The sequence below is a fragment of the Tachyglossus aculeatus genome, chromosome 10 (assembly GCF_015852505.1).
Source record: "Tachyglossus aculeatus isolate mTacAcu1 chromosome 10, mTacAcu1.pri, whole genome shotgun sequence".
Lineage (NCBI taxonomy): Eukaryota > Metazoa > Chordata > Mammalia > Monotremata > Tachyglossidae > Tachyglossus > Tachyglossus aculeatus.
Window position 1 is genome coordinate 34,417,762 of NC_052075.1, and position 27,661 is coordinate 34,445,422.

At 45.3% G+C, this 27,661-nt stretch overlaps 1 protein-coding gene across 1 annotated transcript in view; it reads left to right on the top strand.

Annotated features, from left to right (window-relative positions):
* The first annotated feature begins 1,816 nt into the window (after positions 1–1,816).
* Positions 1,817–27,661, top strand: part of MDFIC (MyoD family inhibitor domain containing) — a 120,530-nt gene continuing 94,685 nt past the window's right edge. The window contains exons 1-2 of the mRNA XM_038751973.1: positions 1,817–1,903; positions 14,960–15,239. Of these exons, the coding sequence (XP_038607901.1) occupies positions 1,817–1,903; positions 14,960–15,239 (367 nt within the window). The remainder of the gene's footprint in view (positions 1,904–14,959; positions 15,240–27,661) is intronic.

Sequence of the window (27,661 nt, forward strand, 5' to 3'; positions counted from 1 at the left end):
GGATATTCAAGATCTGCCACACTTGCTGTTGAAAGGCAAACAGATGTTGCTCATCCAGCATATTAATAAACCAAGAGTGGATGTAGCCCATTGTGTGTTAATTAATGAAATTAACAATAAATGAATTAGACTTCAACCAGTCTTTGAGTGTGTTTTAATAGGGAAATGGAAATAAAAAATGGAGCAAATTTGTTGAATTAAATCAATGCAAAAAGTCAATCAGGATCAGTCTTTCCAAAAAATTCACCTAACAGGCTTTGTGTTTGAATTGGTGGAATAAGTGTCTTAATTCTTGGAAACTGAGTGTAAAGCTGCCTATGAAAATCTGTGTAGGAGTGGAGAAACAATAATTTTTCTTGTAAAAACCACAGTTATTATCAGATGGTCCCATTTACTTTTTGGCTTTTACATATCATAGGGAATTCCTTAAAGAACTGTTTATGACTGTAACAGCAGAGGAAATAAGTGGTAAAATTCAAACTGATTCTGAAACCCCAGGGGGTAACCTATATTTAACCTTCTATAATAATATTTGAGAATAAACTTCTCAGGGTTTTCGAATACCACTGAAAACTATGTAGAAAATCAGGTTTTCTAGACTCCTATGTGGTTGAATTATTTTACTCAATATTGGGGAATTAAAATGAGACTGGAGAAGCTATTACATTATCTTTAAGCATATCTTTAGAGTGGTGGTTGCATATGTATAATATATAAATATTGACTGACGGTAGAACAAAGTAATCCCATGAGGTTATAAAAGTTATTAAATTTGCATTACAATTTGTGAAGTTGAATACTAACAGAAATATCGTCTAAATAAGTTAATTATTTGAACTCAACTCAGTTGACTGGCATGTTTGCAGAAATATGAATTATAAGGCAGATTTTTTTTTTTTGTTTTGCAACGTGGTCTTTTCCCTGATTTAGTTTATGATCAAATCTCCTTTGCTTGGAGGAACAATATGTAGCCTACCTATTTAATGTTTCCATGAAGAAGCTCATCCTCAATCACGAAAAGGAGTACATTTTGCTATAAATCTAATCATGAGTATTTTTTTTTTAATTCCAACTCTCAAAATTCCCATCAGGAGAAAATAAACATTGTGAAAGAATTCTTAACTTGCAATGAGGTCACAGATTCCTTTAACTGAACAATTTAAAATTGTCATCAATCAAAGGAGTGTCTTTTCAAACTACCTCCACACACCTTGGGCAACACAGCCATGTAAACACAAGGACTATGTATGGCAGTTGTGATTGTTCAAGCTTCATTATCAGCCATAAATATGGAAACAATCTTGTGGTAGAAGAGATTCGTCTATTGAAGAATGGTGGGAATGGGACTCGGGCCACCAGAGACCTAAGAATGAATTTTCTTCATTTCATCTCATTTGGATTGTACAATTTTTTATGTATCTCTTGCCCGGGGCCTAAGTGTACCAGAGAGACATGTGGAAGAGGAAGAGCACAGTCTAACCTGCTAACAGCACTTCAAAGTGCCAATTGTTTTTTCTAGGATTTTTCAGCTTTCTCTTGAGTTGAGTTGGGATTCTCTGATTAATGCCTCCCTCCTTTTTTTTCCTAGGTGGAAAAAAAAATATGGCTCCCCGATTTAGAAATCATTAACTCAGGGGACAGCACATCCTCTCCTAAAGATGAAATGGGCGAAAAATAGGCATCCCTCATGTGGAGGGGAAAATCCGAATCTATAATATGAAACGTGAGGCAGCATTGCTTACTCTGGGAATAGATCTAACTCTGAAAAATTCCTTTGAAAAATGGATCCCGGGGGGAAACCAGGACTTCTGCTGTGATGACTTTCTCTAAGGAACTTTGTGGACCCAAAGTAGGTTATGTCCCGGTTCTGCAAATATTTTTGGATTGGTGGGGCCCCAGTATTGTAAGTGCCAGCTGTCCTCAGAGAGTATGACCCTTGTTAAAGTTCTCAGAACCCCAAACTAAACCTTCAGGCTCACTTTGAACCCTGATTGTAACCCATCTGCCTCTGTTCTGCCGAGCGTAAATTTATCCCTACCCATCCCACATAGTGTCAGGCAATTTAGGATGGAAAATCTGAAAAATCTTCCTCTAATTGGTCGTGAAGCACCCTGTTTCATCTCTCCATTTATCTGTGGTATTTATTGAGTGCTTACTATGTGCAGAGCACTGTACTCATCGCTGGGAAGACTACAATACACAAGGAGCTGACAGATTCAAGGGAAGAGGGTCTAAGGCCTTTAAGGATTCTTCAAAAGGAGGGTCTAAGTGAGTGAGGATCTTGAGGATCATTGTCTAGACCAGAAGATCTGCCAAAATTGCAAAGAAGCTGATTGGACCTCCGCATTGAATCAGAAATGAGATTGCTACTAAGTCCTCTTTGGAACCTCCATCTCCTTCCCCACAGACTGTGAACCTCATGTGGGACAGAGACTATTATCTGCTTATTTTGCCTCGATCCCAGCACTTAGCACAGTGCTTGTCATATAAGTGCTATAGACTAGACTATAAGCTCCTTGTGGGAAGGGAATGCATAAACCAAGTCTGTTATGTTAAACTCTCCCAAGCACTTAGTACAACACTGCACCTACTTAGGGTTCAAGAAGTAATAATAATAATAATAATAATGGTGTTTATTAAGTGCTTACTACATGCCAAGCACTGTTCTAAGTGCTGGGGTAGATACAAGGTAATCAGTTTGTCCCACGTGGGGCTCACAGTCTTAATTCCCATTTTACAGATGAGGTAACTTAGGCACAGAGAAGTGAAGTGGCTTGCCCAAGGTCACACAATAGTCAAGCAGCAGAGCTGGAATCAGAACCCACAACCTCTGACTCCCAAGCGTGGGCTCTTTCCACTAAGCCAAGCTGCTTCTATAAGTACCACTTATTGATCGATTGCTGAACAAATACCACCCTTGTTACAATTATCATCTAAATTCAGATTAGTTTGGGTTGGTTTTGCACTAATTGGTGTAGAGATTGGAATCCTGGTAGAAGCAAAGCTGATTGCCTTCACATGATCCTCTCACCCACCTATACTTACCCCTCTGGCTTGTTTCAGGAAATGACTTTCCAGAACGTCATTGTGCAGTGTGGGCTCTGCTTTGGTTGTGAGGAGTAGGATAAATGATCTCAAGAAACAAATATAATGTAACAAATATAATTCTTAATGGGGAGGACCAAAAGGATTCAAAAGGATTTGGAAGGGGTGCTTTTGATGAAAGTTAATGTTCTAGAGTTTAACTGGTCTATCAGGAGTTCTTTGGGGAAGCAGAGTTCTCATTACAATGACCACTTTTCTGAATTTTATTTCCTCTTGCTGTTTACAAATTTCATCTGTAATCAAATGTTTAGGGATGGCTCTTAAGAGTTTTATTTATACTTTGAAAAAAGATTCCCTGTTAACATTGCTGAAAACCCCAGTTAAGTGCTTCGAATTGATTCCATGAAAATAGAGTGTTAAATGAAGAAGCACTAATTGATGTAAAGTGCATTAATGTGTTCCCAAGATTCAAAATATAGATAAAAACAATGTATTTTAAAGTAACAAAAAACACAATATAGTTAATATTATATGCAGTATTATGGTATGCATTGTATCTGGTTAACACTATGTAAATATGTGTATATATACACATAAATATATAAACACACATACATACACGTGTATATATATATATGTATATATACATATTCATATATCCTTTGTGCTCAAGAAGATGTTATTTATTGTGAAGTTCACTGATGGGTAATAGGAGGAGGAAGAGGAGGAATAGTATTTCTTAAGCATTTACTGTGTTCAGTGTATTGTGCTAAGCAGTGGGAAAGTATACAGCAGTGGGAATTAAATATAGTCCCTGGCCCTCAAGGGTCATACAATCAGAGATTATAGCAGGGAGAAGGGATTGGTGTTAGACACATAAGGAAAGATGAAATGATAAAGTACTGTAACTGTATAAAAGCCAAGGATGCATACACACAATAAAGACAAAAATCAGTACGGTACTGTGGCTGGAAGAGAAGAATTTCAGGCTCTGCATAGCTCCAAGTACAAGGCACGCCTGTAGCCACAGCAACAACTGCAGTGGTCACCAGTGTTCCAGAGATTCTGTGGAGGCCTCATGTTACAGGTACTTTTTCTTTCCCTTCGAGGTGGAGGAGGACAGGAAGGGATAGAGTTTCCCTGATGGTAAGGAGCAGAGCTGGTGCTGTTTCCCTGGGGGGTAGCGTGCCGTCCAGTGGTAGGGATGTTGAAGGCATTCAGCTGCAATTTATAACTCCACTGCCTGGCATGTACAGAGCGGGTCGGGGGATTGGGGGGGGGTGTCCTGTGTGAAACTTTCTCACCATGCCTCCATCTAGCCTGTCCCACCATCAACCCCTGGCCCACATTTTTACCTCTGGCCCGGAATGCCCTCCCTCCTCAAATCCACCAAAAGATCACTCTTACCCCCTTCAAAGCCCTACTTAAGGCTCACCTCCTCCAAGAGGCCTTCCCAAACTACACCCCCCTTTTCCTCAGCTCTCCCTCCCGTCCGCATTGCCTCAGCTCACTCCCTTTGCTCTTCCCCGCTTTTCCCCACCCCACAGCACTTATGTATTTATGTAGATATGTATAATTCTATTTACTTATACTGATGGTTGTATACTTGTTTTGATGTCTGTCTTGCCCCTTCTAGTCTGTAAGCCCTGTGTGAGCAGGCATTGTCCCTCTTTATTGCTGAATTGTACTTTCAAAGAGCTTAGCACAGTGCTCTGTACGCAGTAAGTGATCAATAAATACGATTGAATGAATGAATGAATGGTGAAGAGGGGTGGTGCCTATTACTAGTAGATTGGCTTAGACGTAGTGGGCGGTGAGCTCTTGTGGACAGGGAATATGTCTGTCATTGTATTGTACTCTCCCAAGCACTTATTACAGTGCTTTGTACACAGTAAGTGCTCAATAAATGCGATTGATTGAATGAATGGAGAAGGTGTATATGATTGAAAAAACCAATGGGAGACCTACAGGCCCAGCCTCAGTCTACTCATAAAATGACTGTCCCTTGTCGTGCTGCCATGTTGCTTATTGAAGTAGCATTGCCCGGTGGGAAGAGCACGGCTTTGGGAGTCAGAGGAATCTGCATTCTGATCCTGGCTCTGCCACTTGCCTGCCGGGTGAACGTGGGCAAATCACATGACTTCCCAGTGCCTCAAGTTTCCTCATCTGCAAAATGAGGGTTCAATACCTGTCCCCCTCCTACTTAGACTGTGAATCCCATGTGGGATAGGGACTGTGTCCGACTTCAATTATCTTGTATCTACCTCAGCACTTAGAACTATGCTTGGGATACAGTCAGTGCTCAATAAATACCATTATTATTATTAATACTGCGATACCCAGCACTGTATACTAAGCACTTGGGAAAGTACAATACAATAGAGTAGGTAATAATAATAATGGCATTTGTTAAGCACTTACTATGTGCAAAGCACTGTTCTAAGTGCTGGGGGGGTGGGGGGAACACAAGGTGATCAGGTTGTCCCACGTGGGGCTCAGTCTTAATCCACATTTTACAGATGAGGTAACTGAGGCCCAGAGAAGTTAAATGACTTGCCCAAATTCACACAGCTGACAAGTGGCAGAGCCGGGATTAGAACCCATGACTGCTGGCTCTCAAGCCCATGCTCTCTCCACTGAGCCACGCTGCTTCACAATCCCTCCCCACAAGGAGTTTACAGTCTAGCAGTGAGGGTTGGTGCTAAGCCCTCCACCCACTTTCACCCAGGCCCCTTGGAGCTAATTGCCAATTGCAATTGAGAGCTCCCTGTGGGCAGGGAACGTGTCAACCAACTGTTGAACTCTCCCAAGTGCTTAGTACACTGCTTTGCACATAATAAGCACTCAATAAATACCACTGATGGATTAATTAGGGTATGGAAGCAGCTCAGGGATGTAAAATAACATAATAATAAGAATAATAATAATTGTGTTTGCTACTCATTAAGCACTTTGTGACACGCAGTACTAAGTTCTGGAAAGGATGCAAGACCATCAGTTCCCACGTTGGGGCTCACTGTAGAAGTAGGAGGGAGAAGAGGTACTAAATCTCCATTTTGCGGATGAAGGAACTGAGGCTCAGATAAGTTAAGTGACTTGTCCAAGGTCACGCAGCAAGAGACAAGTGGCAGAACTGTAATTAGAACACAGGTCCTCTGACTCTGAGGCCTGTGTTCTTTCTACTTGGCCAGCTCAGTGTGACTTTTGAGCCTCAAGATGCTGCTGTGAGCTCACCCAGTTGTTCCACTCTTGTCAAGTCAGTCATTCACATTCACTGTAGCAATCATTGGGGTGTTCATTACAGCAAAATAGCTAACCCTATTTATTAATTCATATGATCAAATAGCAATGTGGATACACATCAATAATAAAAGATTAGGAATTTGAACAATGAAACGTTATCATGTGTATACCTATAAAGGGACTAATCAAAAGCTTTGCATACACTGATTAGAGGCCCACCTGTTTCCAGTTACTTCAGCACATCTAACTTACCTTCCAAACTTACGCTCTTACATTTTTCCCTCCTCGCAGAGGCTGACTCTATTCAAAGAGGCACCTGATTATTGAGGTTCTGGCCGTATATCACTGTTACTTCCCAGAAGTGATGTGTTGCATTATTTGAGAAGTGGTTAAGGAGCAGTGTGGTCTAGTGGAAAGAGCATAGGCCTGAGAGTCAAAGGACCTGGGTTCTAATCCTACTTCTGCCAGCTGTCTGCTTTGTGACCTTGGGCAAATCACTTAACTTTTCTGTGCCTCAGTTATCTTATCTGTAAAATGGAGATTAAATCCTACTCCCTCCTGCTTAAACTGTGGACCTCATGAGAGACAGGGCCAGTAGGTGGCCTGATTGACTTATATCTACCGCGGTGCTTGACATACAGAAAGTGACTAACAAATGAATCAGTTGATGGCATTTATTGAGCACTTATTGTGTACTGAGCACTGTACTAAGTACTTGGGAGAGTACAATACAACAAATCTGTCAGACATATTCCCTGCCCACAAATATAATGATGATAATAATAATAATGATGATTATCATTATACTGTTGAACTTAACACTTATCACAGCCCCACAGCACCTATGTACATATGCTTATAATCTACTATTTACTCTACCTGTAATTTATTTGAATGTCTGTCCCATTCAGAATGCTGTAAATTTACCTGTAAGCTGTAAGCTCCTTGTCTACTAACACTATTATACTACTCTACTTTGCCAAGTGCTTAGTATAGTGCTCTGCCCACAGTAAATGCTCAATAAGTATCATTGACTGATTGATAGTAGAGCATTGATTTGAGGGGTATCAATGTAAACAACTTCTCCAGACTGTAAGCTTCTTGTGGACAGGGAACTTGTCTTTTATATCGTACTCTCCTAAGGGCTTAGTACAGTGCTCTGCACATAGTAAGCACTCAATAAATATTATCGCTTGATCGAAACACAGTGGTTGTGTATTTTTGGTGCCGTTCAGTATACAGAGTGCATACATGCTGTATACGGTGTATGGTTGGTTGGGCAGATTAAATGTTGAACCAATCTATTAAACATTCAGAGGTAATTACTGAAGGCTTGGTTTGTGCAGAACACTCTACTAAGTGCTAGGATAAGTACAGTAGAGGTTTTTTGAGAACCGGGGAGATGTATGCAGAACAATTTTTTAGAAAAATTGATCTGGGCAGCAGAGTGAAGTATGGACTGGAGAAGGTTGAACCTCAGGCAAATGTTGAGATGTGCTTGAACTGGTGTGGTAACAGTTTGTTTGGAAAGGAGGAAATTCTAGAGATATCGTGGAGATAAAATTGAGAAGATTTAATGGTTGACTGAATATAAGGAAAGAACTGAGTCGAGGGTAATGCCACGGTTGCAGGTTGCAGATGACAAAGTCAGGCGAGGGGATAATTTGCAAGGGGAAGATAAGTTCAGCTTCGGACGTTTGAGTTGTTGGTCGGACACCCATCACTGCATCGAGGAAATAATAATGATAATAATAACAATAGTAATATTTATGTGCTTACTTTGCACCAAACACGGTACTACCCTCTGGGATTTATACACGATAATCAAGTTAGACACAGTCTAAGTGGGAAAGAGAACAGATATTGATTACCCATTTTACAGATGATGAAGCTGAGGCACAGAGAATTTAAATGAGTAGCCCAAAGTCATGCAGGTGACAAGTCGTGGCTCAGTGGAAAGAGCCCGGGCTGGGGAGCCAGAGATCATGGGTTCTAATCCCGGCTCTGCCACTTGTCAGCTGTGTGACCTTGGGCAAGTCACTTAACTTCTCTGGGCCTCAGTTCCCTCATCTGTAAAATGGGGATGAAGACTGTGAGCACTCCGTAGGGCAACCTGATCACCTTGTAACCTGCCCAGCGCTTAGACCAGTGCTTTGCACATAGTAAGCGCTTAATAAATGCCATTATTATTATTATTAAGTGGAAGAGCTGGAATTAGAACCCAGATCTTCCGACTTGCAGGCCTGTGCCTTCTCTGCTAGGCTACGTTGCCTCCAACCCTTCACCATGCGATTCAAGGCACAAAATCAGCTCACTCCCTGCTTGCTCCTCTCCCACTACAACCCAGTATGCCCACTTAGCTCCTTCAATAACAATCTCTTCACTGCCCCGCACTCTCATTCATCTGTTGTTGACCCCTGGCTCATGCTTTCCTGCCTGCCTCAAACTCCCTCCCTCCCCTTCGTATCTGACAGACCGCAACTCTCCCCATTTTCAAAGTCCTACCGAATTAGATCTCCAGCAGGGCACTAAATTCTCAACCACGCCCCTCTCCCCACCCCCGACCCATTCTTTTCTCCTTTCTACTTCCTCACCCATTTTTTTAATTGTATTTGTTAAGCACTTACTATGTGCCAGGAATTATACTAATCACTGGGGAAGATAGGAGATAATCAGATGCACAGTTCTTGTCCCACATGGGATCACAATCTTAGAGGAAAGAGATTATAATCTCCATTTTACAGATGAGGTAACTCAGGCACAGTGATTTGCCCAGAAGTCTCACAGCAGATAACTGATGGAGCTGGGATTAGAACCCAGTTCCTCTGACTACCAGGGAGGTGCTCTTTCCAGATACTTACCCCCACCCATCCCATCCTCACAGAATTTATGTACACATCCGGTTTTTTTTTTTAATCTTTTTTAATGGCATTTGTAAAATGCTTACTATGTACTAGGCACTGTACTAAGGGCTGGGGTATATACAAGCTAATAAGGTTAGACATAGTCCCTGTCCCACATAATGATCACAGTCTTAAACCCTAGTGTACGGATGAGGAAACTGAGGCATAGTCAAACAGAATTCTGTTGCTTCCCTTACCTGCACCATAATTTATTTTCACAATTGTCTCCTCTGCTAGATTGTAAACTACCCACCCCCCAGGCCAGCGGAGACTTCTGGGAGGGGTTTCCTGGGCCTAACAATCTATGTCTATTAACTGTAGGCTCCTGCTCTCTCCCTCAATCTCTGTTTCCCTTCCTTTCCTTCCTGGACCACCACTAAAATCTGGCCTAATATCTTACTCTTCTTTCCTCATCTCCTTCCAGCAACACTCCTTTTTGTCTCTCCCCACCCTTCAGCACTGGAAGCCTCTGGAGATACTTGCGACTGGTACAGTCCGAATTCTGAGCTCCTGGGGAGGGCAGGGCCTCCACCCTCTTCTTCCAGCTTCTTGAGGGTAGGAATTGGGGACAGGGCTTCCTGCCATGATCCTCTGAGGGAGCCAGTTCACCTTAGGGTTCCAATTTCTCTCTTTCATTCAATCCTCATATTCAGTCTGTCACCAAATCTTGTCAGTCCCACTTTCACAAAATTGCTAAAATCCTCCCTTTCCTCTCCCTCCAAACTGCTACCACATTAATACAGTCATTCATCCTATCCCGCCTAGCCTCCTTGCTGACCTCCCAATCTCCTGCCTCTCCCCACTCCAGTCCATACTTCACTACGCTACCCAGATTATCTTTCTACAAAAACATTCAGGACATGTCACTACCCTCCTCAAAAATCTCCAGTGGTTGCCCATCCACCTCTTTATCAAATAAAAACTACTCACCCTTGACTTTAAAGCACTCCAACACCTTGCCACCTTTTATCTCACCTTGCTTCTTCCCTTCTACAACCCAGCCTGCACACTTCAATCCCCTAAAGCTAACCTTCTCACTGTGCCTCAATCTCATCTGTCTTGCCCCAGACCCCTGGCCCACATCCTGCCTCTGGCCTGGAACGCCCTCCCCAGATTAAACAGAATCTCTCCCGCCCCCATTTCAGGTGAATCTGACTGTAGCTCCTGCTTCAAAGCCTTATGAAAGGCACATCACCTCCAAGAGGCCTTCCCAGAGTACGCCACACTTTTCCTCCTCTCCCATTCCCTTCTGCATCTCCCTGACTTGCTCCCTTTGCTCTGCCTTCCACTCTCATTTATATTTATTGAGTGTTTACTGTGTGCAGAGCACTGTACTAAGTGCTTGGGAAGTACAAGTTGGCAACATATAGAGAGGGTCCCTACCCACAAACGGGCTCACAGCTTAGAAGGGAGAGACAGACAACAAAACAAAACAAGTAGACAGGTGTCAATACCATGAGAATAAATAGAATTATAGCTATATACACCCACAGCACTTATGTGTATATCTGTAATTTTATTTATTTATATTGATGTCTGTCTCCCCTCCTCTAGACTGTGAGCTTGTTGTGGGCAGTTAATGACACTGTTTATCATTGTATTGTATTGCTGTATTTCCCAAGTGCTTAGTACAATGCTCTGCATACGGTTAGTGCTGACTAAATATGACTGAATGAATGAATTCCTTGAGACAAAGCCTCAGGGTAAATACCAGGTACTTTCCCCTGTCAAGGCCATGTTTGAGGCATTAGGTTAAGATGTCCCAGACTCAGCACCTCTTCCTGAGAGAGGAGGATAGACTTGACAGGACAACTTCTTGGGGGTGGGGTGAGGGTCCTCCTCCAACAGCTAAGCCATTTCTCCTCCTCTCTTCCGTCCCAGGTAGGAGGCAGCACTGTTCCTTGTCCTGTAGGGTCACACTGGACCAGGGGGACTTGGCTCAGGGAGCCTGGGGCCTCCACCCCAGGGATAAGGGCAGACCACTGTTTGCAGCCTCTGGAATGTGGGATTCCAGAGAGAGGAGAGGAGCGACCCAAAGGAAAAAGAAGTGTTGAGGGGGAGAGGGGAGAGTGCTTCAGGGCACCTCCATTTCCCCCTGCAACTCTCCAGGCCTGGGTGGTGGTCTCACACTCTGAGCAAGTGCTCTTGCCCCAAATCTGTTCACCCCACTAGACCACCCACCCTCCTCCACCATTGCAGCCACCCCTCTACTTCTATTCCACTCGAGTCAGCCAGCCCCTTACCTCCCTCTGGCTCCAGTCAGGTCTCTGCCTCCTTCCCTTCTTCTACCTCCCTCTCACCCCTGCCTCTGTTCCACAACTCCCTACAACCTTTGCCAGCCCCTTGACTCCGTCTCATCCCAGCCAAGCCCGTGTTTCCATCTTCCCATTCACTCGTTCAATCGTATTTATTCATTCATTCAGTTGTATTTCTACCATGTGCAGAGCACTGAACTAAGCATTTGAGAGAGTACAATACAATGAAATTAGCAGACAAATCTCCTATTCAAGATGTCAGCCACCTGCCTCCATCCCACCTTGATCAGCCCGCTGCCTCCAACCAACCCTGACCTGTCTCCATTTCACCCTGGCCAGTCCCCTATCTCCATCCCTCCTCTACCAGACCCAATCAATGATATTTACTGAGCACTTAATGCATGCAGAGCAGTGGATTAGAGAAGCAGAGTGCCTTATTCATTCATTCAATAGCATTTATTGAGCACTTACTGCATGCAGAGGACTGTACTAAGTGCTTGGGAAGTACAAGTCAGCAACATATAGAGACGGTCCCTTCCCAACAACAATGGGCTCGCAGTCTAGAAGAGCTTGGTGGAAAGAGCCCGGGCTTGGGAGTCAGAGGCTGTGGGTTCTAATCCCAGCTCTGCCATTTATCAGATGTGTGACTTTGGGCAAGTCACTTAACTTCTCTTTGCCTCAGTTATCTGTAAAATGGAGATGAAGACTGTGAGCCCCTTGTGGTACAACTTGATTACCTTGCATCTACCCTAGCGCTAAGGACAGTGCTTGGCACATAGTAAGTGCTTAATAAATACCATTATTATTATTATTATAATCATTATTAAGCACTTGGGAGAGTATAATATAACAGTTGGTAGACGTGTTCCCAGTCCACAGTGATTTTACAATCTACAGCCCCCTGTTTCCACCCGACCCTGGCTAGGCCACTGTTTCCATTCCACCCCAGACAGCCCCCTATCTCCTCCCAGCTAACAATAATGATGGCATTTGTTAAACGCTTACTCTGTGCCAGGCAGTACTAAATGCAGGGGCACTGTGCTACCAGCCAGCCCCTTGTCTCCCTCTCATCCCAGCTGGTCCCCCGTCTCCATCCCACTCCAGCCAGTCAGTCCCCTGTCTCCACCCTGGCCAGTCCCAATCAATCAATTGACCAAGTCATTCAATTGTATTGAGAGCTTACTATGTGTAGAGCACTGTACTAAGCACTTGGGGGAGTACAATACAACAATAAACAGACACAATCCCTGCCCACAATGAGTTTAGTCTGTGTTGAGGCGATTGGCAGTATAAATTAACACATAACAGTTATGTACATAAGTGCTGTGGGGCTGGGAAAGGGAAAGAACAAAGGGGGGAAGTAAGAGCAATGCAGAAGGGAGTGGGAGAAGAGAAGGGGGGGGGCTTAGGGAAGGCCTCCAGGAGGAGATGTGCCTCCAATAAGGCTTTGAAAATGGGTGGGGGGAGAGTAATTGTTTGTCAGATTTGAGGAGGGAGGGCATTTCAGGCCAGAGACAGGTTGTGGGCCAGGGATGGGCAGTGCGACAGGTGAGATCAAGGCACAGTGAGAAGGTTAACATTAGAGGGGTGAAGTGTGTGGGCTGGGTTGTAGTAGGAGTGTAGTGAAATGAGGTACAAGGGGGCAAGGAGATGGAGTGTTTTAAAGCCAATGGTAAGGAATTTTTGTTTGATGCCAATGTGGATGGGCACCCACTGCGGTTTTCTGAGGAGTGGGATGACATGTCCTGAACATTTCTGTAGAAAAATGATCTGGGCAGCAGAGTGAAGTAAGAATTGGAGTGGGGAGGGGCAGGAGGCTGGGAGGTCAAGCAAGGAGGCTGATGCAGTAATCCAAGTGGGATAGGATAAGCGTGCTCTGCACACAGTAAGAGCTCAATAAATACGATTGAATGAATGAATGATTGTATTAACGAGGTAGCATTTTGGATCGAGAGGAAAGGGGCGGATTTAAGTGAAGTTGAGAAGGTGCGACTGACAGGATTTAGTGATGGACTGAATATGCGGGTTGAATGAGGGAGAAGGAAAGGAGTCAAATATAAGGCTCCGGTTATGGACTTGTGAGACAGGAAAGATAGTGTCATCTATAATGACGGGAAAGTTTTGTGGAGGACAGGGTTTGGGTGGGAAGATAAGGAGTTCAGTTATGGACGTTTGGCTTGAGGTGATGGGAGGGCACCAATTATATCTATTGAGTGCTTACTGTGTGCAGAGCACTCTACTAAGCCTTTGGGAGAGTACAATATAACAGAGTTGGTGGACACGTTCCCTGTCCACAGTAAGCCTACAACCCAGTCTCCATCCCACCACGGCCAGTCCCCTGTTCGTAATCCAACCCGGCCAGACTCTTTCTCCACGTTGCTCCATCCCCAGGTGGTGGGCGGTTTGGTGGGGGGGGGGGGGGGGGTTGGCGGGGGGAGAGGGAGAGAGAGAGGAGAGAAAGGAAAGAAAGAGAAGAAAAGAGAGAAATTAAGAGAGGAAGAAAGAGAGAGAGAGGAGAGAAAGGAAAGAAAGAGAAGAAAAGAGAAATTAAGAGAGGAAGAAAGAGAGAGAGAGGAGAGAAAGGAAAGAGAAGAAAAGAGAGAAATTAAGAGAGGAAGAAAGAGAGAGAGAGGAGAGAAAGGAAAGAAAGAAGAGAGAAATTAAGAGAGGAAGAAAGAGAGAGAGGAGAGAAGAAAGAGAAGACAAGAGAGAAATTAAGAGAAGAAGAAAGAGAGAGGAGAGAGAAAGAAAAGAGAGAAATTAAGAGAGGAAGAGAGAGAGAGGAGAGAAAAAGGAAAGAGAAGTAAAGAGAGAAATTAGGAAGAAAGAGAGAGGAGAGAGAAAGGGAAGAAAGAGAAGAAAAGAGAAATTAAGAGAGGAAGAAAGAGAGAGGAGAAAGGGAAGAAAGAGAAGAAAAGAGAGAAATTAAGAGAGGAAGAAAGAGAGGAGAGAGAAAGGAAAGAAGAAAAGAGAGAAATTAAGAGAGGAAGAGAGGAGAGAGAAAGGAAAGAAGAAAAGAGAGAAATTAAGAGAGGAAGAGAGAGGAGAGAGAAAGGAAAGAAAGAGAAGAGAGAAATTAAGAGAGGGAGAGAAAGGAAAGAAAGACAGAAAGAGAGAAAAACAGAGAAAGAAGGAAAGGAAGAAAGAGATAATAATGGCATTTGTTAAGCGCTTACTATGTGCAAAGCACTGTTCTAAGCGCTGGGGAGGATCCAAGGTGATCAGGTTGTCCCACGGGGGGCCCACAGTCTTCACCCCCATTTTCCAGATGAGGGAACTGAAGCACAGAGAAGTTACGTGACTTGCCCGAAGTCACACAGCCGGACAATGGGCGGAGCCGGGGTTTGAACCCCCGACCCCCGACTCCAGAGCCCGGGCTCTTTCCACTGAGTCACGCTGCTTCTCCGAGGAAGAAAAGGAAAGAAAGAGGAGGGGGAGAGAGAGAGAGAGAGAGAGAGAGAGAAGGGCGGCGGGTGCGGAAAGTGTCCGAGGGCCTGGACCGGTCCGGCCGAGACCCCCGCCCCGCCTCCGGGGACGCGGGAGTCCGGGCCTCCGCCCCGCCCCGTCCCGCCCCCGGACGGGCTCAGCCGTTGCCGCCGCTGCTGCCGCTGCCGCTGCCGCTGCTGCTTTCCCGCTTGGAGGCCAACTCTGCGGGGCCGGGACACCCGGGCCGGGCCCGCAGAACCGCCCCCTCCGCCCCGCACACCGCCGCTCCGGGGGCCCAGGGGGCCAGGCCCATGCCCCACGATGTCCCTGGCCCCCGGGACCCAACCCGACCCCACCCTGACCCGGGGTAAGTCACCGCCCAGCCCCGGCCGGGGGCCAGTGTGTGTCTAAGAATGTGGGTGGGATCCAGTGGAGGGGGGGGTGTGATTAGGGTACCCCGTCTTTGTGAGAATGTCTATGTCCGTGGGAGTTGTGTGGGAGTGGGAGTGGGGGTGGATCAGAGGGTGGAAATTGAGTGTGATGGTGGAGAAGTGGAATGGGAGGGGTGTTGTGTGCGAGTGTACACGTACGTGTGTGTTTGAGTGGGGCAGAGAGTAGACGGGCCCACCCCCTGGGTGGCAGTGCACTTGTGAGCAACAATCAATCAATCATATTTACTGAGCGCTTACTATGTGCAGAGCACTTCACTAAGCGCTTGGGAAGTACAAATTGGCAACATATACAGTCCCTACCCAACATTGGGCTCACGGTCTAAAAGGGGGAGACGGAGGAAAAAAAAAAACAGACATACTAGCAAAATAAAATAAATAGAACAGTTTCAGTTTCCCAACAGTTTCCCCAGCTGCTGGTGGGACGTTGGACGATTGATTCCTCTGGACTGGGAGAAACAGCCGGGGAGGTGTGGGGGGTACGGGAGTGATGGGCCCACCCCCTGGGTGGCAGGGCGCTTAATAATAATGATGGCATTTATTAAGCGCTTACTATGTGCAAAGCAGTGTTCTAAGCGCTGAACTCTTGTGCGCTTGTGAGCAACAGTTTCCCCAGCTGCTGGTGGGACGTTGGACGATCGATTCCCCTCGACTGGGAGAAACAGCCGGGGAGGTGTGGGGGGTACGGGAGTGATGGGCCCACCCCCTGGGTGGCAGGGCGCTTAATAATAATGAGGCCATTTATTAAGCGCTTACTATGTGCAGAGCGCTGTTCTAAGCGCTGAACTCTGCGCTTGTGCACTTGTGAGCAACAGTTTCCCCAGCTGCTGGTGGGACGTTGGACGATTGATTCCTCTGGACTGGGAGAAACAGCCGGAGATGTGTGGGGGGGTACGGGAGTGATGGGCCCACCCCCTGGGTGGCAGTGCGCTTAATAATAATGATGGCATTTATTAAGCGCTTACTATGTGCAGAGCGCTGTTCTAAGCGCTGAACTGTGCGCTTGTGAGCAACAGTTTCCCCAGCTGCTGGTGGGACGTTGGATGATCGATTCCCCTCGACTGGGAGAAACAGCCGGAGAGGTGTGGTGGGGGTACGGGAGTGATGGGCCCACCCCCTGGGTGGCAGTGCTCTTGTGAGCAACAGTTTCCCCAGCTGCTGGTGGGACGTTGGACGATTGATTCCCCTGGACTGGGAGAAACAGCCGGAGAGGTGTGGGGATATGGGAGTGAGCTGCCCCTCCTCCCTGCTCCCCGGGGCAGGGGGCACTCCGCGGGGTTGCCCTCCCCTCTTTTAAAAAGCAGATGCTTTTCTGGCTGCCGCCCCAGACGTTGATGTGGGGTTTGTTTCGAAGCTGCCTTTGAAAGGACCCTCCGACTCCCAGGCCTCTCATTTGGTCTTGCTTTATTAAGACCAACACCTTCAGGCCAGGGAGCCTCTCCTTGGGTCTTCATGTTCCTCTTATAGGTGGGTGGAAGACCCGGGGTGGCCCACCCACCCAAGTTCCTGCGTTTTCTGTTGTGTGCCACTAGACCATTAGAAAGTTATGGGCAGGGAACGTGCCTACCAACTATGTTATACTGTTAAATTGGACTCTACCAAGCGCTCAGTACAGTGTTCAGCACTCAATAAACACGATTGACTGATTCCATCCTGACCTGGTTTAATGGCAGCACATCCCAAGAATGAGTGAACTGTCTTCATCTATTATAAACAAGTACACAAATGCAATGATTATCATTTCTGGGGAACTTGCCCAGCCGAGCCATAAATGTGTCCGACGGCGTGGACTCTGTATTTATCTTCATTTGCTTTCCACAGTTTGGAGATGGCTCTCTGGAGGAAGTTTTCTCAACGGGCTGTTCCGGTTTCAAGAATTCCACTCCCAGAGTTGAGAATTTTCTGGAACGGATAAATCTAATTCAGAATCTTGAATGGAAAGGGGTGCAGGAGCTTTAAGGCAAACCTTTGGGAAGGTTTCTTCTTGTTGTCCGCAGTCCAGAAAGGATGGAAGGGAAGTCAGAAAATAGTCAAATCAAAGCTGAGCCCTTGATAAACCAGAAAACGTCATGGTTAAGAAAGAATGTTTCAGTCATGCAAATTGTTAAATTGGATCATGCTTATCATTTTCCCCTTTTAGAGTGACTCACGACTTCTAAATCGAAAAACTGAAAATGATTAGCCACACAAGATAAATCAGAACTACAGTGATAAACACTAGGCTGTTTTTTCCAGGACCAGCTGTGATTCTGCCGGTCAGTAGGCTGGTTTTCCTGTCATTAAGGTGTGACTCGTGGGCTCACATTGTTAAATGCCTGCTGGTTACCTTATGAAGCAGGCTACCCACACCATAACCAATACTCTTGGTGGCATGAAGTCAGATTTAACCAGAACTTTAAAGAGGCTGATTCAGTTATTTGAAATAGTTTGTTTTCCAAAGATGTTAAGCCTTACCCTTGCACCAAGATTTGGAAAAGTAGCTGAATGCAGGCCCTTCATGTGAAATATCTTGGAACAATAGTTACTTGACCTTTACAGTCTTCCATAATCATACATGCCATGCAAACTGCATGGCTGAAGGGCCTAAGTAGGTTTTTATCTAGGAGATCTCAAAATGAAACGTAATTATTCAGACATTTTAGACACTGTTAGTAGCAATAGTATCTATTAAGTGCTTACTACATGGGGTGCACTGTACTGAGTGCTGGGAGAAAATACACAGGTCTGAATTAAATGCTGTCCCTGTCTTTCGTGGGGCTCAGGCAGCGTGGTCTAGTGGATAGAGCATGGGACTGGGATTCAGAAGGATGTGGGATCTAGTCCTGGCCCTGCCCCTTGTCTGCTGGGTGACCCTGGGCAAGTCACTTCACTTCTCGGTGCCTCAGTTACGTCCCCCGTAGAATGGGGATTAAGATGGTGAGCCCCATATAGGATGGAGATTGTGGCCAACCCAATTACCTTGTATCTACCCTAGTGCTTAGTACAGTGCCTGGCACATAGTAAGCGCTTAACAAATACCATAGCTACTATTGCAATCATTAGCGTGTTCTTTCAAGTCTGAACTAACCTGCGGGTAGAAATGTTTCAGTAGAGGTACAACTCAAGAAGGAGTATATAGTAGTAATAGTATTCATTAAGGATTTACTATGTGCAGAGCACTCTACTAAGCTTTGGGAAGTATTTCACAGGTAGGAATTAGCCCTACCTCAGTTTACTCATCTTTAAAATGGGGATTAAATATCTGTTCTTCCTTCTAGACACTGGACTCCATTTGGGATAGGGACTGTGTCTGACCTGATGATTTCGTATCTTCCCCACCACCTAGTATAGTGTTGGGCACTGCCATATTGATTAGTTCACTGCTCTGCACACAGTAAACATTCAATAAATATTATTGAATGAATTAATAAATGAAAGAATCATTGTGCCTGTCTTCCACATTAGATTGTAAGGCCTTAACGGGCAGAGACTCAGGCTTGTGCTTCTGGTAATCTGTCCCAAGTAGTTAGTACCATAGTCTGCTCAGTAGAATCCAAATGAGTGATTGGTTGCTTGATTAAATTAATCAAGTAAATCAGTGTTCTATGTAAGTACTAAAGGTGGCTATTGGGATCTTCTTGTGAAGAATCATCGTTTTGATGAGGTCTACCACTTTCCAAACCAAATGCAGCATTTACGGCAAATAATGGGCAAAGTTATGGTGATACATGCCAGTCTGCAAATGTCATGGTCTCAGGCCAAACTTGGTTTGAAAGTGTTGAGACTGTGATCCCCATTTGGGACAGGGACTATGTCCAATCCACCCCAGCACTTAGTAAAGTGCCTGACACATAGTAAGCACTTGACAAATATTCCTTCATTCATTCAATCATATTTACTGAGTGCTTACTGTGTGCAGAGCACTGTACTAAGTGCTTGGGAAGTACAAGTTGGCAACATATAGAGATGGTCCCTACCCAACAACGGGCTCACAGTCTAGAAGGGGGAGACAGACAACAAAACATGTGGACAGGTGTCAAGTCATCAGAATAAATAGAAATAAAGCTAGATGCACATCATTAACAGAATAAATAGAATAGTAGATATGTACAAGTAAAATGAGTAGAGTAAGAAATCTGTACAAACATATACAGGTGCTGTGGGGAGGGGAAGGAGGTAGGGTGGGGGGATGGGGAGGGGGAGAGGAATGGGGTGGGGGGATGGGGAGGGGGAGGGAGATGGGGAGGGGGAGGGAGATGGGGAGGGGGAGAGGAATGGGGGGCTCAGTCTGGGAAGGCCTCTTGGAGGAGGTGAGCTCTCAGTAGGGCTTTGAAGGGCTTTGAAATATCGTCATCATTAGTATTATTATTAAAGCAGTAGAGTCCGGGGTCAAATATGCATCCTTCCTCTTGACTACCCACTGAGAAAATCATACTTCTTGCTCTCAGAAGGACCCATACATTTCCTGAGTTGTGAAGTAAACAGATCTTTGCATCCAGTGGGGTCTACTCTCGACACTGATTTTCTTTAATGACCAACTTTCTCACTTAAGCATTTTTTGAGAGAAATTCTACCTTTGCAACCAAAACGAAGGTAAAATTTGGATACCTTGGAACCCTCCTCTGTCATCAGGGAGTGGTTTAAAAGTGTTCAGATGGGAATAGTGAACTGCTGCCCTAAATAAAATAATAACTATAATTATGGTATTTCTTAAGCACTTACTGTGTGCCAAGCACTGCACTAAGCACTGGGGTAGACACAAGATAGATTGGACAGCGTCTGTTTCCCACAAGGGGCTCACGGTTTAAGTAGGAAGGATTGCTATTTAATCCCCATTTTACAGATGAGGAAACTGAGGCACAGAAAAGTGTCATGTCCAAGGTCACACAGCAGACAAATGTTGGAGCCGGGATTAGAACCCAGGTCCTCTGACTCCCAGGCCTGTGCTCTTTCCACTAGGTCATGCGTCTTCACCAACCAAAAGGCAACCAAAAAATGTAGACTAAGATAAATGCACATTTAAATGGGACCAGCTCTTTAGCGAGCTACAGCTCTCAATTGCTACAGCGATCATCGCGTACCCTCCTCAAATGCCCCAGCTGCGGCTAACACAGCTGTCTACCGACAGTTTCTCTCCACGATATCCTCTTCCTAGTCTACCCTGTTGCCAAGATCATTGCTGGCTCCTTCCTTGCCCACCCACTTCTTGGCATATTCCTGCACCCTGTCAGCAGGGAGGCAACATGGAGCCAAGGAGTTGGGTCTCATTCCTGAACAAAACCAGTTAGGCCGACAGGATTGCAGCAGCAAAAGCAAACCTTGTCCTTTAGTCACAGAGTCTAGTCTCTGGAGTGAAGAACTCAACCACAGTGGAGTGCAAAGACAACTTAGGTTTGTCCACCCAGCAAGCCACAGCCTGTTGTTGATTGCAGCTTTTTCGAAAGGGGCTACTAATGATCCGCCGGGAAACATTCCTGCAGTTTGAAGATGTGGGACTAGCCCCTCTCTGTCTCAGACTCTGTGTCTCGTTTTATTCCAATCTGTCTTCGGTATGCTTGTTTGTGTACCTTAGTAATAATAATAATAACAACTGTCATATTTGCTAAGCCCTCACTTGGTATGAAGCACTGTACTATGTGTTGGAGTAGATACAAGATAATTAGGTAGACAAACAGTTCCTGTCCAATGTGGGCTTCACAGTCTAAGGGAGAGAGAGAACAGAGTTATCATCTTTTCATTTCTTCTCCCACTCCCTTCTGTGTCGCCCTGATTTGCTTCCTTTATTCACCACCCCACCCTCCACCCCACAGGACTTAGGTACACATCTGTAATTTATTCATATTAATGTTTGTGTCCTCCTCTAGACTGTAATCTCATTGTGGGCAGGGTATGTGTCTACCAACTCTATTTAGAGAAGCAGCGTGGCATAGTGGATAGAGCCCGGGCCTGGGAGTCAGAAGGTCATGGGTTCTAATCCTGGCTCCTCCACTTGTGCTTTGTGACCCCGGGCAAGTCACTTCACTTCTCTGTGCCTCCGTTCCCTCATCTGCAAAATGGGGTTTGAGACCATGAGCCGCAGTTGGGACAGGGACTGAGTCCAACCTGATTTGCTTGTATCCACCCCAGCGCTTAGTACAGTGCCTAGCAGATGGTAAGCGCTTAACAAATACCACAATTATTATTCTTATTATATTGTACTCTCCCAAGCACTTAGTACAGTGCTCTGTGCACAGTAAGCACTCAGTGAATACGATTGATTGATTGATTCATCCCCATTTCGGCAAAAGCAGAAACTGAAGCACAGGTAATGTGTCCAAGATGTCACACAGCAGGGAGAAAACTGGTCCTCAGATTCCCAGGCCTGTGCTCTTTCCTTTCTCCCCTTTATGTCTCTACATCACTCTATTTGCCTTGTATCTGTCTGACTACTCTTTCTACCTCAGGTAGATATTAGAGGACCTCTGGACTCAAAACCATGTTGGAAGGATGTTTCAAAAATGCCATTTACCTTTGTGATGTATATGATGCATTTGAGATCATATTACTTTGCCTGAGAAGGATCCAGTTTAGCATAGTTCTTTTATATTTCTGGCTCTGGTGTGAAATACTGTAGACTTCATTGAACAGCACAAGTGTAGTTTTCCTCAAAGAATGTCTGGTGGACTTTGGGGGTGGGAGCCACACATGGCCAATGAAGTTTGTGAAAAACAATCTCATGGAGAGACCAGGCTGCCTCAGGACTTGGGTTTTCATGGAAAAGAGTTTTGCTGGGAGTGGGATAACTTGGGGGCACCAGATGAAAAATTTGGCTTTGTTTTTGATTTTCCATTGTATTTCCTCCACAGTGCTGGCTGACTCAGCACCTGAACCTTGGGAAGAAACACTGAGTCATAAAAGCTTTTGTTTCCCAGATGCCTCAAACAGTCAATCACTACTATTTATTGAGCATCTACTGTGGGCAAATCTTGGTGCTAAGCATTTGGGAGAGTACAGTAGAGGCATAAAACACAATCCTTACCTTGAAGGAACCTACACTCTAATAGGGGAGCCAGACAAAATTATTGACATTTAGAAATATAACACATTATAATGAGAGAATGACCAGGTTGATAAGGGGAAAAAATTTGTGCTCAAATAGTATAGGTTGTAAATTGATAGGTACACAATTTAATTGTGGTGTTTGTTAAGCATCTACTATGTATCAAGTACTGTACTAAACTGTGGAGCAGTTACAAGATCATCAGGTGCAATATGGGGCTCACAATCTAAGTAGGGGGAAGGACTGGTATTGAATCCCCATTTTGCAGATGAGGGAACTGAGGCATAGAGAAGTTAAATGACTCACCTCAAATCACACAGCCAAGTAGTGGCAGAGCCGCGATTAGAACCCAGGTCCTCTGACTCCCAAGTCAATGCTCTTTCCACAAATGCTATGAGTGGTTGTGAGCAGATAAGCACTTCGGTGGGAAGGCTAGGAGCTGGGGAGAAGAAAACCCAAAGGGGAACGTCAGTACAAGGGATGGGTGCGGATGACATCTCAGGCTACTGCCTTAAAATCCAGTGGTAAGCATAACCCATAGAATCCACGTCAGCATTCTAAATATAACAATAGTATTTACTAAGTGCTTAATATTTACCAAGCAATGTGCAAAGTACCTGTTTGGTACAGTACAATCAGATTAGACTCAGATAATAACAATAGTGATGTTTGTTACATGTTTACTCTGCTGAGCAGTGTATTAAGCACTGAGCCATTTACAAGATAATCACTTTACATTTGGGCCTCACAATCTAAGAAGGAGAGGGAAACAATCTAACAAGGAGGGGGAACAGGCATTGCATCCCTATTTTGCAGATGAGGGAACTGAGGCCCAGAGAAGTTAAGTGATTTGCCCAAGATCACACAGCGGGGAAGTGGAAGAGCCGGGATTAGCACCCAAGTCCTCTGACTCCCCAGATCCATGATCTTTCCACTGGGACATACTGCTTTCCACAGGTTCCACATGGGGCTCTCAATTGACTATGTGTCAAACATTGTTCTAAGCTTTGGGGTAGATTCAGGTTAATTAGATTGGGCACAGTCCCTGTCCCTCATGGGACTCACAGTCTAAGTAGGAGGGAGATCAAGAAAACTGAGGCACAGAGAAATTAAGTGACTTGCCCAAGGTCACACAGCAGGTAAGTAGCAGAGGTGGTGTTAGAACACAGGTCCTCTGATTCCCAAGCCCTTGCTGTTTCCACCAGACCATGCTACTTCCATGCTCAGGGTGAGAACTGCACCATTCAAGAGAGAGTAGCAGCCAGGGCTCTTACTTTCAGTAGAGTTTGCCCTTCTTCCTCTCTCTTGGGGGTCTGCCCCTGAACAGAACAGAGACCTACACAGCCACTCTTTATCTACCCACCCTGCTGGGAACTGCAGTCAAGTCACACACTGGGCCGAGCAAAGCTTGCTTTGCCACTTTAAATCTGGTGCGCCTGAGTTCCAGCGTGCCCAATGAATGAATGAAGGAATGAAGGAATGAGGAAACTGTGGTCAGGACTCCCCATCCAGAGGCTGCTTGATCCAAGCAGTCAGTCAATCAATGGGATTTAAGTGCTGACTTTGTGCTGAACACTGTTCTAAGCAGTTGATAGACATGATCCCTACGCTCAAGAAGCTTACAGTCCAAGAGGGGAGACAGACGTGAAATTACACTCTGCCCGGGGAAGCAAATAGATTTTCTTCATGGTTGTGGAGTGGATAAGGATGGGTATTCTATTGATGTGAGTCAAGTACGGGATGCTTAATACAGGACTTGTGAAGGTTTCTGCTCTGCAGCCCCACCCTTGACTCATTTGATCAGTCAATATTATTTATTTAAAACTTACTGTGTGCAAAGCACTGTACTAAGCACTTGGGAGAGTACAAAATAGCAATATAACAGACCCATTTCCTGCCCACAATCAGCTTATGGTCTAGAGATGAGCTTACTATCTAGAGAAAATAATTATGGTACTTATTAAGCGCTTACTTTGTGCCAGACCCTGTACTAAGTGCTGGAGTACATGCAAGGTAATTGGGTTGGACACAGTCCCCAGCCCACATAGGTCTCACAGCCTTAATCCCCATTTTCCAAATAAGGGAACTGAGGCAGAGAGACGTTAAGAGATTTGCCCAAGGTCACACGGCACACAAGTGGTGGAGTTGCGGTTAGAACCCAGGTCCTTCTGACCCCCAGGCCTGTGCTCATCCACTAAGCCACGCTGCTTCAGTCCATCAAACAATGACATTTATTGAGCGCTTACTGTGTCTTAGAGGGCGTGGGAGAGTATATTACAACAGAGCTGGTAGACATGTTCCCTGCCTCCAAGGAGTTTTCAGTCTAGAGGGGGAGAAAGACATAGAAGGGAGAGGGAGTAGGGGAAATGGGAGCTCAAGTCGAGGAAGGTCTCTTAGAGATGTCATCATCATATTGGCTATGGTCCTGGTCAGCTGTCTGCCAAGTCCACTTGACCCGAACACATGGCGTCCGTCTGGTCACAGGGCCTTATCTGTCCAACCCATTCAACTGAGTTCCCCGGAGGCCAAAAATCTTTGCCAGGGCAGTTCAGCTGGTCTTTACGAGCGAATCCTATGCGGGCAGAGATCCCCAGGGTCTCTATTTGCCAAGGCACAGCATTGCTGCCGATTTCTGTCCCAGGGAAACCGAACCCCTAGTTTGGTAGTCGTGGCTTCCGTCTGAGGGGATTGAAGCCAGAGTCATAGAGGAGGACCAGGGCTCCACCCTCATCCTTCTCTGGTATGGTCCTACTACTGTACTCTACTGTGCTCTACTCTAATGCCTGTTTCCCCCTGTAGGCTGTAAGCTCCTTTTGGGCAGGTTGGTTAATCGACCAACTAACTCTGTCCTCTGCACACAGTAAGTGCTCAATAAATATCATTGATTGATTGCCCGATTGGTTGAATGGACCATGCCGCCTACCAGGAGAACTTCGGGGTCTTTAGTCTCTGAAATGCAGCATGTTTCTCTGAATGGAGCAGCTGAGGCGATGGGTTCAAGATGGAGAGAGAAAGGGCCTCTTCTTCCCCTTCCTTTCCATACTCTCCTGTCCTTCCCCAGGACCTTGTCCATACTGGCTCTACCTGTGTAGGATAAGTTTTCTACAGAAACATTCAGTGGTTGCCCTTCCACTTCCACATCAAACAGAAATCCCATATCATTGGCTTTAAAGCAGTCAATCACCTTGCCCCTTCCTACCTCACCTCACTGCTTTCTTCCTGCTACTACAACCCAGGCCGGACACCTGGCTTCTCTAATGGCAACCTACTCACTGTACCTCCATCTCATATATCTCGCCTCTGATCTCTTGCTCATGTCCTGCCTCTGGCCTGGAATGCTCTTCCTCATTATAACTGACAGGCAATTCCTATTTCCCACCTTCAAAGCCTTATTGAAGGCACATCTCCACCAAGAGGCCCTCTCTCACTGAGCCCTGATTTCTTTTTCTCTCACTCCCTTCTGAGTCACCCTGATTTGCTCCTTTTATTCATACCCTGTCTCAACCCCACTGCACTTAAGTATGTATCTGTAACTGACTTATTTACATTAATGTCTGTCTCCCCATCTAGACCGTAAGCTCACTGTGGGTAGGGAATGTGCTAACTATGTTATACTCTCCCAAGTGCATAGTTTGGTGCTCTGCGCACAGTTGATTGACAGCACCATAATCAGTGCTTGTGGGAGCTCCATTGCATGTGATAGGGTCACTGCTGGAGGTGCTTGGAGAGACTGAGGGAACCTTTTGGGAAAGGAAGGGTAGCTTCCTGTTTCCTTGACCACACTTCCTAGTTCTAGTTGGGGAATTTTGGCAAAAACATCTCCGTTTATTCCAGCAATGTGAGAGATTTTTCTGTGAAAGTGAGGTTTATTGTACTCGCCAGGGCGGGAAGTGAATCGCTGTGACAGATTTGCAATGTCTCTGTGAAGCTGTTGGCCCCAGTTTAGGGGGAAGGAGTTTCAGGGTGCACAAGGTTGATTTAGAGCAGAGCTCTCCCCTCAGCTCCCTGCAGTCCTGGCTGCTGTCCTTGCCGCTGCTGACTGCCTTCCTTCGTTAGTAGCCCAGTTCTTATGTCTGTTTCTTCCCTGCTGCTGACCCCACAAACCCCTTTGGCTTGGGGGATTTCCACAGACCTGATGGCTTTTCTGGGGTTGGTGGCGGTGGTAGCGATGGCAGAGACTTTGGCATGGTCTGTTGCGAGAGTGCCAGCAGGGAGCCAGTGGGCAGAGCTGGAAATGTGTGCCCAAGAAGACAAGGACAGGCCTAAACTTCCATTTACGAGCTGGAAATTTGAAGTTGATGTTTACCATTTATGCCATGATCCCTAATGCCTTTGAAATTTTTGACTCCAATGGAGCGTTCAAAATAAAAAATGATAAAAACCAAATATTCCCCACTATCAGCCTCCCTCACCCCAACTATGTGCCCCCTAAAAATGTCATTGTGATAGTGCTATGTGCAGTTCTCTCTCAGAGGCAGAGGGTGGACAATGAAATCTCTCTCTGTCCCTGCCCTGTGAATTTATGATTTGATGAAAACTTCTATCCTGTTTATATCGAGGAGAAGTTAGCTTCTAGGCTGGGCCTATTCCCAGTGATTTCATGTGGGTCTCTAACTGAAGCAGATCAAAGATGTCACAGCCTTTCCTGTGTTCATAATCAGTGCTCTTGAAATATAAAGATGCTTGGTATTTTGAATGATGGGCAGTTTTTGGCCAGTGAACTGAAGTTGCTTAAACTTTTGAGATGCTTTTGTGGCATTTGGCATATGCCGAGAGAGGAAAGTTTTGGCCTTCAGATTTTTGAAAATGGTTTATGTTTCATAGATGTTACTGCAAGCCCCAGAGGGCTTACTAAACAGGATCTATTGGAAGGATCGTCATTTTAATGTGTACTCAACTTTATTTGTCATATGTATACTCACTTCTGCTTTCAGATTCACACCCACCTAATCCCAGGAAGATGATTCATGGACTTGGGCCTTTATGTCTCCTCTTTTAGTGGTTTTAAATTTGACTATAACCTGAAATTATGATGCGTACTCTACTTCAGCATTTCAGAAATGAGGTGGATTTTGGCAGGGCAGAAAGAGGGGGAAGTTTATGCATGTTTGAATTCACCTTCAAATCGAAAATTAGGTACAGGGCTGAAAAGTGGGGTCTGGTTCTTTTCAATGAAGCCACTTGAAATACTAAATCAAAGGGGGAGGGTTCTTTGCAAAATTAGTAATCAAAGCTTTACAGATGCATTCATGACCATTTAAGGGTTCTTGGTGCTTTGACAAAGCTTGGAAGTTGTGGACCAGTAGAAAATCCAAACAGAAG